Source organism: Perca fluviatilis, chromosome 1, assembly GCF_010015445.1.
Source record: "Perca fluviatilis chromosome 1, GENO_Pfluv_1.0, whole genome shotgun sequence".
Taxonomy (NCBI): domain Eukaryota; kingdom Metazoa; phylum Chordata; class Actinopteri; order Perciformes; family Percidae; genus Perca; species Perca fluviatilis.
This window is the reverse complement of record NC_053112.1, coordinates 26332958-26351247: the sequence shown is the minus strand read 5'-3', so window position 1 is coordinate 26351247 and position 18290 is coordinate 26332958. Positions and strand designations below refer to the sequence as shown.

At 40.8% G+C, this 18290-nt stretch overlaps 1 protein-coding gene across 8 annotated transcripts in view; it reads right to left on the bottom strand.

The window, feature by feature from the left end:
- tbc1d1 (TBC1 (tre-2/USP6, BUB2, cdc16) domain family, member 1) overlaps positions 1 to 18290 on the bottom strand; it is a 52967-nt gene that overhangs the window by 18360 nt on the left and 16317 nt on the right. For 6 of the 8 annotated variants that reach the window (XM_039795347.1, XM_039795339.1, XM_039795357.1 and 3 more), the window contains 12 exons: positions 16653 to 17243; positions 12947 to 13036; positions 12740 to 12844; positions 11205 to 11337; positions 10389 to 10480; positions 9452 to 9568; positions 8987 to 9109; positions 8612 to 8760; positions 7868 to 8125; positions 3934 to 4050; positions 3498 to 3611; positions 3077 to 3210 (listed from right to left, as the gene is read on the bottom strand). In XM_039795347.1, the coding sequence (XP_039651281.1) occupies positions 3077 to 3210; positions 3498 to 3611; positions 3934 to 4050; positions 7868 to 8125; positions 8612 to 8760; positions 8987 to 9109; positions 9452 to 9568; positions 10389 to 10480; positions 11205 to 11337; positions 12740 to 12844; positions 12947 to 13036; positions 16653 to 17243 (2023 nt within the window). The remainder of the gene's footprint in view (positions 1 to 3076; positions 3211 to 3497; positions 3612 to 3933; positions 4051 to 7867; positions 8126 to 8611; positions 8761 to 8986; positions 9110 to 9451; positions 9569 to 10388; positions 10481 to 11204; positions 11338 to 12739; positions 12845 to 12946; positions 13037 to 16652; positions 17244 to 18290) is intronic. The other 2 variants (XM_039795374.1, XM_039795384.1) reach the window with 2 other exon arrangements.

Sequence of the window (18290 nt, the reverse complement as noted above, 5' to 3'; positions counted from 1 at the left end):
CATTAATACAACCTCCTGCTTTAGTAGGCTTTTAATGTCACTAATGATCAATGATGAAACTAATACTTCAACAATTAGTCAATTAATCTATAATTTTTTTTCTTGAAAAAAATCGATTAACAGAAAATCTATCAACAACAGTTTTACTGATCGATTAAGTCATATGTAAAGAAAAAAACCCAGCTTCTCAAATGTGAGGATTTGCATTTTTTTCTCTGTTCGACATCATTGGTAACTGGATATATTTGGGTTTTGGACTGTTGGTCGGACAAAACAATACATTGGAAGAGGTCATCTTGGAATCTATTTTCACTATTTTATGACATTTATAGACCAAATGATTGATTATTCAAAAAATAACTAATAGATTAATCAATGTGAAAATAATGGTTGGTTGCAACCCTAATACATTTCAGGCCGGAGTTTAATGCATTTCATTGAAACAAACGTAAATACTATAAGCTAACTGAAGTGTTTAAAAGACTCAAAAACATTTCCAACACAAAATATAAACACCGGTATAATAAAGTGCAATAAAGAAATACCTCTCTTTTGCTAACTTAAAAGGTAACGTATGGACATGTCTGTATGTATTTCGCTCGAGGAGGTTGTTTCTTTTTTACTGGGTTAGATCCAGGAGTTATAGTGGAGCTATAGTGTGACCAACCCAACTATCGTAACTGTCAACACTTGTTCTGTCTCTCACTCACTCACACACACACACACACACACACACACACACACACACACACACACACACACACACACACACACACACACACACACACACACACACACACACACACACACACACACACACACACAATACATATAATTATCAAAACACAGGACCTAAAGACATGCAAGCACATGCATGATATCTGCGTCTGCACAGGCAAACACACACACAAATATTTGTCAGGGCTGTAAATCTCCACAAGTCTGTATGAAATCAACCTTGTTTTAAGAAAAACTGGTTTTATTCGCGATGTCACGGAGAAGTACTACACTACTTACAATCCTAAGCGTAACAGCGACGTCTCTGATTGGTGGAGCTCGCTGTTACCATGGAAATGCTTACTACTACCGCAAACAGCTAGAGACCTGCTACCACTGAACTCTATAATCGTTATGTACAAAGTCTTGTACCTTTGCCTTTTTTCCATTTTCAACATGTTTTTTTGCGCCAAATCAAATGTTTTATTGTCACGATTCAGTTTGTAGTTGGTTGGCTTGGTTGCAGGCTTAAAACTCTTTATATAAGACTTTAATGAAACGTCAATGGAGCAATGGGGAAAATCACTTCCGGAACCGGAGAGGTTGAAAAAAGTGGGCGGTCACTATCAAGCTCTATAATGAAAAATTCTAAGCTCCAAAAGCACAAGATGCCATAATAACTCATGTTCATTGCAATCAATCACTGCCCGATAACAATGTAGAAATATGAGCCCCTTATGCAAGTATATATTGTTCCTTCAGCACAGGAATTTAAATTCCAACAAAGTTTTTTTGAGAATAAAATTCTCAGGGACATAACAGAAAAATAAACAGAAATATATTTACGTCTACCTTGTCCTGTTAATATTGTTTTATGCATTTCTAGACTGGGATTTCAAAAGGAAAGATAATTAGCAGTGGGTACCATACTGGCCAAAGCTAGTGGCTTAGGTTAAATAAAAAATTCTTGAATGAACATTAATACGAGTGTATTGATGATAACCTACAAAATAGGGAATAGCCAATTCAAGTTTATACAGTAGAGAAAGAGCTCCGGTAAAGTGATCTATTTTCATTCCCTTCCTCTTACACATGCACCATCACATGAAATGAAAGAGTGACACAGAGTGGAAAGGCTTTGTCACTGCACCACTGTCTTTACGTCAGGACCTAGTATGTCTGTTTTAAGGTGTCTTGGTCATGCTCATATTTTGGTAGGATTTTAAGCAGCATGAGTGTACGCATATGAACATGTCTGATTACACAAGTGGCATGGCCAGAGACACAAACATGCTAAACATGCTAGTACTCACTATGTGCACAAAGCAGGTATATTTGTTAGTTTGGCAAGTAATCTAAAAGAGACATGTGCCATACTTGTTGGTGACAGTAAGAAAAAAAAGAAAAAAACTCAGTGAGATAAACTGATATCGAAAAATGATTCACTGTATCAAACTCTCTTACATGCAAATTCCTGGAATAAATTGCTGTGCAGTCCCTCTCTCCATAATTTGTCACGTTAAAAATAATATGGAGGATTTGAGCCAAATACTTTTGCCAAATTAGCAAATGTATTGACCCAATTTGCACAATTTAAAAATGTACTTTTTTCTACAAAGCCCTATATCACAGTTCTTGTTGCTGAATAATTGTTAAGTTTATTTTATATTTGATGCAGCATCCTTTGTAGGCTACAGCTTAATGTTACCCATTCAAATTTGCTCTAATTCTTCTGTTAAAAGCAAAGGTGGTATCTTGTCCTCTGAATATATTACAAAAAGACACATAACATGCAATTCCACAGGTTGATGCCATGCTTGCATTGACTATATGAGACAACTTGTGATACATCCCTCTTTCCTCTGCATTTCTGTCATCTTGCTAACACAGGACCTCAGTGTGACCGCATTGTAAAGATGGAAAAATGACTCTTTAGTGTCTAAAAAAAGTGTGACACATCCTTAGTAAACCCACAACCAAGATTTTCTCTCTAATGTGTTCTAGATTTTTGTTCATCAAACACAAGTGTTGGTGTAATGAAATGATATGGCAGCATGACTGCCTTCGTGGACTAATTGTAAAATACTTTGTTGGGACTGAGTCACCAGTTTAAATACAAGGAAACTGTTACTTTTTAAGGAATACACTTTTCTTATGTTCTTACTAAGTTACCAGATCATTGATCAACACTAATGGGCCTCCTTTTAGACTAAAAAAAGAACAGAAACAAACAGCAAATTGGCCAGGCAACTCTGAACTTTCTTCAGGACTGATACATAAGTAAGACATTGACAGACAATGTTAATGTCTTACTACAAAGGCCACTGGTTAGTCCTTATGGGGAGCCTTGCATTCTTACCATTGGTTTCAGTGTTCTTCTGAGGTGTAGCGACCCGTAGGAAGATCTGCTGCCTCCATGAGTGGCGGTGACTGCGCAGAGGGCTTTCCCCTACTCCATATGCTGCACTTCGTGTAGACAGAGCTGCTACATCACTGAAACACAAACAAATATGCCCTGATAAACATTCAGTAGGTTGTGCACACACACACACACACACACACACACACACACACACACACACACACACACACACACACACACACACACACACACACACACACACACACACACACACACACACACACACACATTTTTACTGTATATCAATATATAGAGACATAAAAAATGTTTAAGTGATCCATGAAACAAAGTCCACAGATTGTAACTATGCTGGACACACTAACATGGACGTGACTGTTCGGTGTAAGTGTGTGTCTACCTGCTCTTTGGCTCAGGACAATCATTCTCTTGGACAGGGGCCAGAAATGAAAATTTCAGAAAATTAGGGACAGAGGAGGAGGAGTGGAGACGAGCACGCAGACCACCCAGAGGACTGAGATGGAGAGATGAAGGTGAGAAAAGGAGGAAGAAAACAGATGAAACAAGAAACATAGGCCTTTTTCACACAGAAAGACACATGTTTTATGAGAAACAGAGGTTTTGAACTGAAGTGCTGAAGTGAAAATAGGCTGAAAATAGTTCAACTTTTGAAGAGACACAGCTTACATCTCTTTTCAAACTATCAATCAATGAGTGACATGTTTGCATTTCTCTGTCTGAACGGGGACTTAGGATTGAACAATTCAAAAGTGCACATAAAACAAAGAAAAGAGATACTGCAAGAGTTGAACAGAAAACCAACGCTGGATTCTCACCCTCTTTTATTGAGCTGGGCTCCAGTAGAAGGTGAGGAAGGATGATAAGGGAGGAAAGGAGAGGGAGACGAAGGGCAGGGAGGAACAGGAGGAAGGGTGGAGTCGGTTGGGACATGTCTGGGAAACAGTGCAAATGAAGAAAGAGAGAGCAAAGAGAAAGAGCAAAGAAAGTCAAAGACACACAAAATAGAATGAAAACTGAAAAAGGGGAGAGAGAAAAAGGTTTTTGAAGGTAGAGCTGGGAGATACAGTTTATGAGTAGACATAGAATCTTGGTTGATCATCACAAACTCCTTGGTAATATTATTATTATAAACTGTAAATATTGTCTTTTCCTGGTTTAAACGGTAACATTACAACTATAACTAAAGCCATTTAATATTCTATATTTTGTTTGACTCTTCTAGCTGATAGAAATTAAGAGTTAATTAAGAGTACTCCGTAGATTTAGCATTGTTTTCCTATAACATTGTCAGAGTCACGATGGAAAGTTATTAGATATATATATATATATATATATATATATATATATACACACACACACAGTGGGGCAAAAAAGTATTTAGTCAGCCACCAATTGTGCAAGTTAACCCACTTAAAAAGATGAGAGAGGCCTGTAATTTTCATCATAGGTACACTTCAACTATGAGAGACAAAATGAGAAAAAAAATCCAGAAAATCACATTGTAGGATTTTCACAGACCTGTAACTTCTTCTTTAAGAGGCTCCTCTGTCCTCCACTCGTTACTTGTATTACCTGTTTGAACTTGTTATCAGTATAAAAGACACCTGTCCACAACCTCAAACAGTCACACTCCAAACTCCACTATGGCCAAGACCAAAGAGCTGTCAAAGGACACCAGAAACAAAATTGTAGACCTGCACCAGGCTGGGAAGACTGAATCTGCAATAGGTAAGCAGCTTGGTGTGAAGAAATCAACTGTGGGAGCAATTATTAGAAAATGGAAGACATACAAGACCACTGATAATCTCCCTCAATCTGGGGCTCCACGCAAGATCTCACCCCGTGGGGTCAAAATGATCACAAGAACGGTGATCAAAAATCCCAGAACCACACGGGGGGACCTAGTGAATGACCTGCAGAGAGCTGGGACCAAAGTAACAAAGGCTACCATCAGTAACACACTACGCCGCCAGGGACTCAAATCCTGCAGCGCCAGACGTGTACCCCTGCTTAAGACAGTACATGTTAGGGGCCCGTCTGAAGTTTGCTAGAGAGCATTTGGATGATCCAGAAGAGGATTGGGAGAATGTCATATGGTCAGATGAAACCAAAATAGAACTTTTTGGTAAAAACTCAACTCGTTGTGTTTGGAGGAGAAAGAATGCTGAGTTGCATCCAAAGAACACCATACCTACTGTGAAGCATGGGGGTGGAAACATCATGCTTTGGGGCTGTTTTTCTGCAAAGGGACCAGGACGACTGATCCGTGTAAAGGAAAGAATGAATGGGGCCATGTATCGTGAGATTTTGAGTGAAAACCTCCTATCCGCAATGGCATTGAAGATGAAACGTGGCTGGGTCTTTCAGCATGACAATGATCCCAAACACACCGCCCGGGCAACGAAGGAGTGGCTTCGTAAGAAGCATTTCAAGGTCCTAGAGTGGCCTAGCCAGTCTCCAGATGTCAACCCCATAGAAAATCTTTGGAGGGATTTGAAAGTCTGTGTTGCCCAGCGACAGCCCCAAAACATCACTCCTCTAGAGGAGATCTGCATGGAGGAATGGGCCAAAATACCAGCAACAGTGTGTGACAACCTTGTGAAGACTTACAGAAAACATTTGACCTCTGTCATTTCCAACAAAGGGTATACGACAAAATATTGAGATGAACTTTTGTTATTGACGAAATACTTATTTTCTACCATAATTTGCAAATAAATTCATTAAAAATCCTACAATGTGATTTTTTTTATTTTTTTCTCTCTCATTTTGTCTCTCATAGTTGAAGTGTACCTATGATGAAAATTACAGGCCTCTCATCTTTTTAAGTGGGAGAACTTGCACAATTGGGGGCTGACTAAATACTTTTTTTTGTGTGTGTGTGTGTGTAATATATGTATGTATATATATGTATGTGTGTGTGTGTTTGTATATATGTGTGTGTGTATATATGTGTGTGTGTATGTATATATATATATATATACACACACACACACACACACACACACACAGTACACAAATTGATGCAGTAGCAACAAAGATATTGTCTTTTTTGTTTCACAGGTTCTTCTTCATTGTCAAAACCTGATGTGGGCATTACCCACAATGCAACTTGTCCATTGACAGTTCAGTCAGAGATTTGTGTGTTATGCTAGTAGCAGCTAATGTAGCCTTGAGCTGCTTGTCTCAGGCAGATATTAAGGAGCGGGCTACAGATGTCTGGTGAGCTCACTTCTTTAAACCCCCCCCCCACAGACTTGTGATCTTCAGACCCTGCTGATGCTTACTTCCTTGACAAAAAAATATTAGATATCACACAGATCCCTCTGGAGCCACAAAAGGCTTCATACTTTTTTCTTTTTTATCACTTATGCAGTAGCATGCACAAAACCTGTTAACATACTTTGATGTAAAATGGTGGACTTCCCCTTTAACTGCAAACTCTCCCACCTGCTTCATCCTATCCACATTACATATATTTTAGATAGCTAAAAGTAGTTTTTGGTCCCCAGGCTCCATTTTATGTCAATAGGTTTAATGCACAGACAAATAAGTGATTAGAAGCAGAGTTTGGGACAAGAGCAGAGGAAACAAAGTTGGTAGCCAAGATTTTAAGAGAGAGCACCAATATTCTGACAGGAAGTCTACTACTTCATGCATTGAGCTGGCTGAATACTCCAATATTTAGTTGTTTATAGATGATCTACACTGTCCTGTTTCCCTTTGACAGAGATACACCTGCCGTCATAAGGGAAACACTCTACTAAACATGCGTTCAACCACCCATGAGACTGCCATCACAGGATTATTCCTCACTTGTTATTGGATAACTGGGCTTATTGTCATATTTTACTGAATAAAATCAATAAAGAAAAGAATAAGATCAAGCAATTATAAAATCTTCTATTGTTTCCTGGTAAATGTTGTCACCAAACTCACAATGAATACAATCGCACATTTACTTGTCTACCTGTACAAACGCTAGGGTTGGGTACCGAAACCCGGTGCTTATACGGCACCGGTGCCTTAACAACCGGTATCTACCGGGCCGAATAGTAACGTGGATTTCGGTGCCTCATTTCGGTGCTACTGAAATGCCAGTGCTGCCCTCTGATGCTCCGAAACGGACGTTAGAGGCAACAGTTCGCATCGCTGCATGTGACGCTAGTTGACGCAATACACTTGGCAGCAGGTAACGTTAGCCTACCGTTAGCTAGCAGCTGGTTTAAACATGGTTAAAATGCTGACAGCTAACGTTAAATGGTTTGACTGTTTTTCACTGTAGAGGATTCCAACACCGACACGTAACAGTCCACAACTACCATTGTCTGAAAAACAACACAGTGCGTCACTTGACAGTGTGTCACTTGAAACTCACCTCGCCAGCCTCGTGGTGCATTCAAAGTTATTATAGTCTTTTTCCATCTAGTGGTTGTTTTTGTTACCAGCAATTTACGCTGTATCCAGTTCTCTTAATACATCCATACAATTTACTGGTGCAATAAGATATTGTTATAAGTTATTGTTATTACATTTTAAATCATTTAATTTTGACCATATGGCCTTAGCAATGAACTAGCCGTTCTTAATGTTGCTGACTGACGTTTTGTGCTCCTTTTTTATTTGATTCAGGCACCGGCACCGTTTTAAAAGTATCGTTTTAGCACCGGTATCAGAAAAAACCCAAACGATACCCAAACGCACGCGCACACACACACACACACACACACACACACACACACTCCTTACTTGCTCTGGTGTGGAGTGTCGGTGCTGACGGAGTAGTGTCTTACGAGCTTGGGCTTAGTAGCTGCAGTAGGGTCCTGTGGTGTGTGAGTTAGTGTGTGCACCGGTGAGTACTCTGCTGAGGAAGGGGTGGAAGGATGGCTGAAAGTGTTGGCCCGTCGGCGTAAGCCCTGAGGCTGAGCATCACCGGGTAAAGAGGAGGAGGGAGACAGGGCGAGAGAGGAGTCAAGGCGCTTCAGGTCTCCTGTTGAGTTGTGGCACCTGAAGATGATGAGAAAAGTATGTGAGGAGAAATACACGGTGTCCACACAATATCATGACCACCTATACACATTTGTGTTGTCCAAGGCAAAAAGAAAGTGTGAAGTGAAATTTAAGTTTATAATTTGCACTACCTAGTTTTGTAAGTCATAGGAATTCCAAGAATGTTTAGGATTACTTAAGTAATTATGCATGATTATATTCTGACTTACAATTCAACATTTTCTGGTTTTGCAAGCAACTAGCTGCTAGCTTTAAAAACTATTTCAAAACACATTGAAATATCAATCTATTCTGGAGGCTGGTCTTTCCCAAAGACACAAACATAGGTCTATAAACTACTACTTTGCACTCAGGGTCACATAAACCCCTATAATCATGAAATCCACGTAAAACAAGTAGAACAGCTCTGACCTTTAAATCACGAACTGTCTGCCCCAAGATATGAGTCAGTGTGTGTGGGCTTGTGTGTTTAAGTGTGTTTACCTGAGTGGGCTGGTGGGTCGCAGCTGGGAGAAGGCAGGCAAGGGGTCATCTAGACAAGGCTGGTCTTGGCTGCTGTTGACGGTACAAATGGAAGAGCCGCTGTCACTTCCTAAACTGTTGTCCCTCTGAGCTCTGGCCTTGCTGCTGCCCTGCAAAAAACACACACGCCAAGGTTATATACAATACGTGGCTTTTACATATTACCAAAGCTCGCAAACCAGAACCATTGTCCAAGGACCCTTATTACATGAAAACAAAAAAAACTACCATGTCCTCCAAAATGCCTGTTTTTCTATGTTAGATACTGACAACATAGCATATGTAAAGTGAATACTTGAGCATTATGGAGTACAAAAAAAGAAAGAGCATTATTACCTTCCAGATCCCCTCCAGGGACTCAGTGAGAGAGCGCTTGGCTCGGCTCTTGAACTGCTCAAGTCGCTGCCGACTGCTACTCTGCTGTGCCTCAACTGGGACTGGAGCTGCCTCCTCACACAGCTACATAAACAGGCAGAGATACAGGGAGACAGAGACAGAAAGCAAGACAGTGAGTGAGTGAGTGAGTGAGTGAGTGAGTGAGTGAGTGAGTGAGTGAGTGAGTGAGTGAGTGAGTGAGTGAGTGAGTGAGTGAGTGAGTGAAAGAGAGATAGGAGGTTCTCACAAGTATAGTATGACACTTACTCTGTGTAAGTTATGTTTTCTTGGTGAACTACTCTGTAAAATAACTGTTGACACTTTGGAGGAAATGTAGGACATAAAGACAGGAATGGAGAAAAGAAGAGAGAGAGCTGGCACAGTGGTGTTTACAGTGTGTGTGCATAAGAGATGTCCAAAAGTGACCTGTTTTCTGTCTCCAGGCAGAGTGTGCTGATGGCTCCTCTGCCTCTCCTCATACAGATTCCTTAAAGAGGCCATCACCAACTCATTCTCTTCCTGATCGCTCTTAGGACGAGCCCTCTGAAACAGACGGACACAAAATGCAATTTAAAAAAAATGACATGTTTTTTCAACCCTGGTAAATAAATGACGTGAGGAATAGTTTGTAAGTGTTGACATAAAAATAGCGTCTAAATCTGAAGGTTTTTGACTGGACAATAGCTACATTACATGGCATGACTCTAGTGGATACAGTACACTGTTTTGCATTAGAAAAGCAGTGATTTACTGATCTGTTGCAGTTCAGCTACAACACCAGCAGATGTCAGCTGAGTCATAGAGAAATATTTGAGGGCCTCAATTTGAGCCTCTCAAGACTCCTCTTTAACTGTACAACATTCTGTGAAACAATGATGGATACATAACATCAACAGGCCTAAAGCTCCACGTCCAACAGTTAAATGGATGTGCTTAATCAAACAATCAACTTGTGGGAAAAGAGAATACGGAAGTATTGAGAGAGCCACAGAACACAACAGACCACCAGAGAAACAGAGAGACGAGGTCGCAAAAATACTGAATACTAAAAGTGGATCAGTACGACTGTAAATCCCACATGAAATACATGTGATTCCGTGGTGATGAACTTAAAGGAATACTTCACCCTCGACATGATCATTTGTATATCAATTACTCACTGGGCCATGTCCATACAGCCCCCTATTACTATTTATTATTCTCAGTTTTGGGATTCTTCATTCACTGTGGTGGCATGCGAGCAAGAATTCAAGGTGATTAAATTGAAGACTGACTGGTTTGCTTCTAGCTGCAGTCGCCCCAAAGAGAACTCTAGGAATTCACACTTTGGCCTACAGGTGCACAGACAGAGTAGACACATTACCATAGTGTTTTCAAAGACTGACGCTTGCTCCTGGTTGTCCAGAGTGGCCAAGTGTCTCTGAAGCTCCAGCTTGGTTTTAGATGGGGGAAGACCTGAAAAATATGTAAATACAGAATAAAAACACTGCATAAAAGATTAGTCTCATGTCAGATTTGTTTTACATATAGTATGTGTTTGTTAATACGGTATGTAGGGTACTGAGGGTCAATGGTGTGGCCCTCTCATATTGCAAACTTCCTAATCCTGGTTTATTCTTTGCCTAATTCAGCAGCATAATATGCCCTTATACCCATTGGGATGCAGTTATTTATATCGATAAATACACACAAATATAAATACATTTGTGAGAATTAAACTAAGACAAAAGTGAAGCCCTGTGGGCATGTAAACATAAAATATTAACTTGCCTCCATTGTTAGAGCTTTAAAACATTTGTTGTGTGGAAGTTTTGTTTGTGTGTTTGGTGTCCAGCTGTTCTTCACACAGAAGCACATTAGTCCTTCTCCTCCTTTCATACATCACATATGAAGTGTCAACTCGTAGAACACATTTAATTCAAATATCAAATATTTATGAAATCCACTAGGTTCAGCCTTTTGCCACTATATTTAAATTATTTAGAGAGGTAAATGTGATGTACACTGGCTGAACAAAATGGCATGTTAAGCTTTTTATTCTACTACCGGTACATATACATGTATACAACTGTGTAAACTTGACCTATCAACATTACTCCAACCAATTAGAATTTGAAAATGCTTTTAATTTTCTGACATGTAAATGTACTGTAAAAGGAGCCCAGGGACAGTTTTCTACCTTCTATCCTCTCACACAGTCTGTGGAGCTGCTGTATGGGGCAGCTGTCACACTGCTGGCTCTGGGTCTTTGCATTCTGCTGCAGGGCTGCCACGGAGAACGCCTGCTTCAAAGTCAGCATGATCTCATCCACCTACAACAGCAAAATACAGTCTTCTTTAGGCTTTTTTTTTTTAATTCATCCTTCATCATACAGTCTTTCAATAATTTGTCAGTGCATCTATGAGTTTGCTTCTAACTCTTTAAAACTGTATTCCATGATAGAGAACAATTATTAGAACAAATTCACCCCATTACTCCCCTGTTCTAATTCAAGGTTAGGTTTAATAGATGAGGAAAATCTGGGTCTTTGCAGATAAATCTCATGCAGTATAAAACTGGTAGAAGTAAAAAATAAAAATAAACAGTATACAGTTTTTCCTAAATGTTTTCTAGTTTACTCTGGCAGTGGTCAAATACTGGCCCAGTGACTCATTGTTTCAACAATTACCATAAGTATCTAGTATAAGCAAATTACAGTGCAACATTAGCTGACTATCATACAATAGAGTTCATCCGTCTAATGACCAAGGGGTTTTATCAAACAATCCATTTGGCCCACCATGACTCAGTGGAGCACAGATGCATGAGTCATATGTCTTAAGGCTCTGACACACCAACCCGACCGACCTTCGGCAGAAAAGGCAGTCGGACTGACTGCCACTCGCCAAGTTGGTCAAAAAAGTGCCTCGGAACACACTGAAGCGACGCCGACTTGAGCGTACGTTCTGCGCGTGCGCAAGACGTAATACGTCTCCATAATAGCAGGCGGCACTAATCTGTATTATCGACCAAAAAATGAAACCCGGCAGCTGACTGGAGGTAAAGAGGTTTTTTAAGGGGTACATTTTGTTCATGTTCAAGTGTTCAACAAGTTAACAACATATCCAGTAACATTTAAGTTTCCTATTTTTTTGTCTTGCATGCAGAAGGTCACAAAGAGGTGAACAGCATCTGGCTGTTAAACAGAATTACAACTTGTGGTATCTTTTGTTTTGTCAAAGCGCAAATTTATGTTTTTTTTGTTCGTTGAAAGATTACATTGTGTGCTGTAACTGCCCCTGCACCTTTATAGCCTTGAGGATGGGACTGTCGGCAGATTGTCTATTTAAGCTGTTATACAAAGTTGCCAAAAATATTTGCAGTACAATTAGTATAACAATTCTGCACCTCTTTCTGCGAATCTAATTCTGTGGGAAACTGATATGGAAATATGAGGATATGTGAAATGAGTACAGGAAAATACACATAATGCTCAACTGTGCATTGTGTTCGCATTAACAATTAAACAAAAGACATTTCTACGTGTGTAAATGTGCATTATAAATAAATGAATGAATGAATTGTACCAACAGAAATGTGCCCATTTGGATTTCTGCAGACAATGTACAAAAAGGGAAATTATTATTATTATTATGTTGTTTTTACACAACAATATGTTCTATCCTTTTCTTGCCATGTTCTACTATGCTCTCCCTTCATTATCTGTGTCTCACCAGTGATTCATCGGTGCACTGGAAGACATAGCAAACAAAGTGGAAGCTTCCTCCTTCCACTGTCTCCCTGCAAATGAAGCCAAAGTGATCCACGTGATGAATACCCTGAAAAGAAAAGATCAGGCGTTTCAGGATTCAGGATGGGTTTAAAAATCACACACACAAGCCTAAACAGACAATTATGTGTAGAAGCGCAGTGCTTCATACCTGTGAGCAGAAGGAGATTTCTCTGAAACTCTTCTCTATGGCAACTTTCTTAGTGTCTGGACTAACCAAGAAGATCTGAGACCTGCCCACCTAAAACAAAGAAAAACACAAAGACAGAACAGTTAGACTCCTGAATCTAAGGGCTAGATTTACTAACACTAGCGCAGTTTGCGCTGCGTCCGTTTATGCGAGTTCGGTAATAGCGCACGCTATGCTTCCACAGTTTGCGTAGTATTTATCAACCCTGACACCCATCAGGCAATCAGCGTCTTTCTCCGCCCACTACACCGTAAATTGCGCTGTAGCAAAGCGGTACTGGTGCTATGATATGGCTGAGTGCAGACTGCGATATTCCCACTGCTGATGCTAGGACTGTTTGAAATGATCCTGATGCCAATATTTGTAATGTAGCGAGGAGTTTAACAACTGGTGGAATGGGATGTGAACGCTGAGTGGGAGATTCAATTTCATCTTTGATTTCTTCCAGTAACTCTAATATTGCATGTTTGCTTGATCTGTAACGCTAAATTATGTTGTGTTCACTGACAAAGTGTGATTCTTCTGTTAAAAATATTTTCAGCCTCGCCTATGTCTTCGTCTTGCTCAAATTGCTGTTGCCATTTCACCAGCGGCATAAAGGTCTACGAGGAAACTCGATTGCGGCTGGTTTAAAGAGGCGGAGAATTTCCCCCGCAGAATAGAGGCGCGCTCTTACTGACAGTCTTTGTAAATACCACGGAATATATAATTAGGTGCACTTTGCGCTTATCCTCCCACCTTTTTGGGTGGAACTCCCACTTTCCCCGACCCTCCAACGCACGCATATTGAAAGCGCAACTTGGCTCTTCTCGCTCATGTGGCAGACAATCTGCGATTTTACCCAAGTGCGCCCTGTTTGTAAATAGCCCACATCGGTTACGTCCGTCTTTGCGACCAATTAGCGCCTGGAAACAGGCGCAAACGGCTTGATAAATCTAGCCCTAAGTGTCTCTGTGTGTGCATCATGCATATGGGGGGGGGGGATGCAGGGCATATGTAAGATAACCCACTTCCCAAAAGAGGTAAAAAATAACCGTTCAGGGGGCTCAAAACATGTACGGAAAACAAGAATTGTGTCTACACCGGGGGGATTAAAGAACACATCAGGGCCGTGAAAAATAAAGATGTGATTTCTTGTGATTTCATGTCTTTTGATTTAAACTTATAACTGGCTTTAACAAGGTCTCATTCTCTAACAGATATGTTGTTGATTCCTAATAAACATCCCGAGACACGTGTGATGTTTGGAATATGCAGAAAGTTTGAAAGTACAGGAGACTAATAATTTCCTTTACATCAATAAAGACATTTGCAACATACATTATTGCATAACAATTCTCCAGAATGCAGGAAATGAAGTGTTTGACGCTCAAAATGTTATGGGGGACGACCCCAAGACCCCTGGTTACAATGTGTCGTCCCCCAATGTTGAAACAAAACCTACGCCCTTGTGTGCATGCGTCTTTGTGGCTTTGCGGTCTGTGCAGTAGAGTGTGCTTCTGTGTGTTTGGTGAGGTTTGTGGTAGACCTTCGTTTGGGCCCAAAAAATCAAGCCCGACGCTGCCCGAGCCCGTGCACGTTGTATCCGAGCCCAGCCCGGCCCGACACATTAACTGGAATTATGAGCCCGAGCCCGATTTCAACCCGACACTTTTTTTAATCCGTGGGCCGTCATAACTGACGTTCTCAACTACAATTCAGAGTTGTTTGAACTGCAGAAATCTGTTTAAAATGATCTTAATGAATAATGCAACAGGAGCGAAGCATGTAAACTGCGCTGTTTGTTTATTCAGAATGGAACGGATCGCAAATGGATCTGAATGAAGAAATGTAAAAAACTCAACGTATTTCTCTGTGAGGGCTTGCCCGCTTGCCTCGCCCTCAGGGGTAGCCTATGCTTGGAGAAGTAACAAAAGAGGACGTTCAAGGCTGACTATCATCTTTTCTGCCACGGGGAGCCTGCTTCATGTGTCTCTTCATCATCCACTTCTCCGTTTTATCAGCTGTCGCAGGCGAACAGCGGCGCGACAATGCACTCAACAAAGCCGACACATACGTTGTCACTGCCCACGACTTGTTTAAAATGGCTCCGTACCTCCGACTTTCCTCCAAACTTGCTCAAAGGTAATTCTCCCGTTTTTCTTTTTTTCTTTACATCCTCAAGCTCCATGTTGCACTTAAGCTCCACAATACAGCCCGCAGCCCCGGTGTGATGTGTGCGAGAGGAGGAGACTCCGCGCATGATACATGTTGCATTTTGTAACTGTAGTCCAACTTGTGTAACTTTTTGGACACATTTGTTACTTTGGCCTAAATAGATAATAGTTCTGATTATGGCATAGCTTTCTCCCCACCCAATTAGGCTAAAGTAATGATTAAAAAAAACACAAATGCTTGATCAAGGGTCCGGCCTGGCCCGGCCCGGCTCGGGCAGAGAATCGAAACTCTAGTTTGTGGTGTGGTGGCGACAGCAATGAGTCTCACAGACTTAAATAGATATGTGCCAAGTACTACATTTCTCACGTGTCTTGAAAACTTCTCACACATTTGTCTTAATGATTCTGTGATATAAAAGGCAGCCTAAAAATGATCTCTTTAGTTCTATTTTTAATAATGAGAATTGTCATATGAGACAGTTTCATTTTTTCTCTTTTCAAAAAGTACCAATGAATGTTAGAACAGTTCTGCTTTACGGGGATATTCCCATTCATACAATCATTAGGACATGAGTCACTATCACTCCTAAACCTCAAAAAGGGACTCAGTGGTTCATAATAAGCAAGTGATCTAATGTCTGTTAAATCCCAAGTCTTCACGCTCTGTGAGCACAGCTATTCTTTCTGTGAACAAGTTGCCCTTTCGCCGTTCTACTGTATCAAATTCAAATCACATTATCAGACTCTTTCTAGAGGAAAATGGAGATTTAATAAGGAGATCATAATTTAGGCGATGATGTCACCAGAATGAGGTAGTTCTGTCTACTACCCATATCAGCAGCAGGATGTATCATCAGTGTCAATAATATGTCTGTATTTGCTGTGAGGGACAGCAACAGGCCCCGGTGGTTCCTGTGCGAGTGGTCACCATTTCCTGTCTAGAGGACAAACAGGAAGACTGCTGGCAGCAGGTCACTGAGGTCACGTAAAGGTGAGTAAGGGGAGCATGACTGAGCTCATTTTGAGCGGCAGTCAGCATTTGCTCTTGCTGAGTCATTAGGGGATTTATATTCTTTTCTCTCTTTTGTTCTCTCCCTCGCTGTCATTTATGAGCGACTAAGTAGGAAGACTTGTTATTTAGGGAATCAAAAATTGCACTTTTCAGCACTACAAAGTTCTCTTCTAATTCTCAAGAAAGACGTGAGAAAACCAGTGTGTGAGCTGGTTTTGCGTGATTTGACAGTTCCATATTGTGTATCTTTGTAGACAATGCATAAAAGACTGATGTCAATGCAGTATATACTGTACAGTTTGTACTGTCCCAATGATTGGCACACGGCTATATCTCGAGGACAGATATAGTTAAATTGTAATTTCCCCACTGGGGATCAATAAACAGTATAATTATAATTATTATAGTTATCAAGATTTTGTTTGATTTCTCGAAAAGCAGTTATTGTAACAGGTTCTAACAATCAAAGAGTCATTCATCAATCATTTATGAAAATTACCGTAAACAGCATGGTCCTGTTCTCCTGCAGGCTGGTGGGCTGTACTCCAGCAGAGTGGGTGTGTGAGTCTGTAGTGCTGGTGAGAGAGATCTCAGGAGAGAGTCCATTCTCATCCAGGGCCTGCAGACAGGGAAAGCTGGGGTCTCTTTTAAACAGGACAGGATGCTTCCCAGTGGTTGGGCTCCTTGCAGCACCATTACCATTGTCACTGCTCTCGAGTCCATTGGATTGAAAGGCTAATACCCTCCTCAGCCCACCCACCAATCCCCCACTATTTCCTTCTTTATTGCTCGTCCCTGAGCCATGCAACTGGCCAAACTTCTCGATGCACTCATCAATCAGGGCCGGAGGGGCTTTCTTGTGAGCAACACTCACACGGCCGCAGAACAGCACCTCAAACTTCTTGGAAAAGGCCGTCGGAGACACAGCAGCAGAGGGTGCTGCGGAGGTTGTCATTGTGGAGAGAGAAGAAAAGCATTTTTCAGATGAATCGTTGCCTCCAGTGGAAGTTTTGTTGGAAATGGTGGTGATGTCATCACTGCGTGCGGAGCTCTTGCCAGCTTGTCTCAACGTACTGATGATCTCAGGAACCTGGAGGGGTAGCAAGCAGGAGATAAGAACTTATAACTACTGTATTTAAACATTTTGTAACTGCATGACAGTTAAGACAGACAACCTTGAAAACTTTTGGAGCCCATGATACAACGATGAAACCTAAAGTAAAGGTGAAACTACACCAGATACCGCAGCCGATCTGTCTTTATTCCCAAACAAAGGGAATGTCTCCAAACTTAACTGCCCCCACCATTTCTATAGGTGGTATTTGACTGGGTGCTCATACAGGTGGCTGCCTACAGTACTAATGGTAGGTAAACATAGAAATAAACACCAAATACATACTGCATGAACCACAGATTAAACCTTTTATTTTATTTTTTTAATCAATGTAGCCTAGATGCCACACCCCACTATGAGCTAACCTGCCACATGGTGTAATGTGTGTAATGGTTCCCTGAAATAGAGCAGCCCTTGTGACGTCTTCCTGTGTTGAAAAGAAGCCGAATTGGGACCTTTAGTCTCAAAGCAGGCTTTGTACTCACTTTCCCTTTATTTGATCCCTTCTTTCCTTTCCTCCTGACCCCTCCTTTGCTTTTTTCCTCTTTACTCTCTGTTAACAAACTTTGGTTACCTATTTTTTTCTTTGTAATGTCTACTTTTATTTCTCATAAAACTATTTAAAGCTGAATGTTTACCAGTATCCTCATCTTGATGTATTTGCATTGTGCGCATTTTGGATTTTTGTGTGCAAGCTAAACGTTCTCAGCACGCCACTGTTTGTGTATGTGTGTGAGGGAGTGAAAGAGAGAGCGACAGACCGACCTTTCCAAAATGGAGCTATCTATTCCTGGTCTGCTCCGAAGATCCATGAACCATGACCATTTCCATCATCCACACATACTTATCATTGTGGCCTTAACATAAAAATGCATACTCAAACAAGGATACACACTAGCACACACCCACATACACATTGTAACAGAGACTCAAAATGCAACTGACAAAGAAACGGATAGCAGAAATATGATTAACTCAAATGCTCCAAAACACATATTCTACACACTAACCAGTTAACCTGTC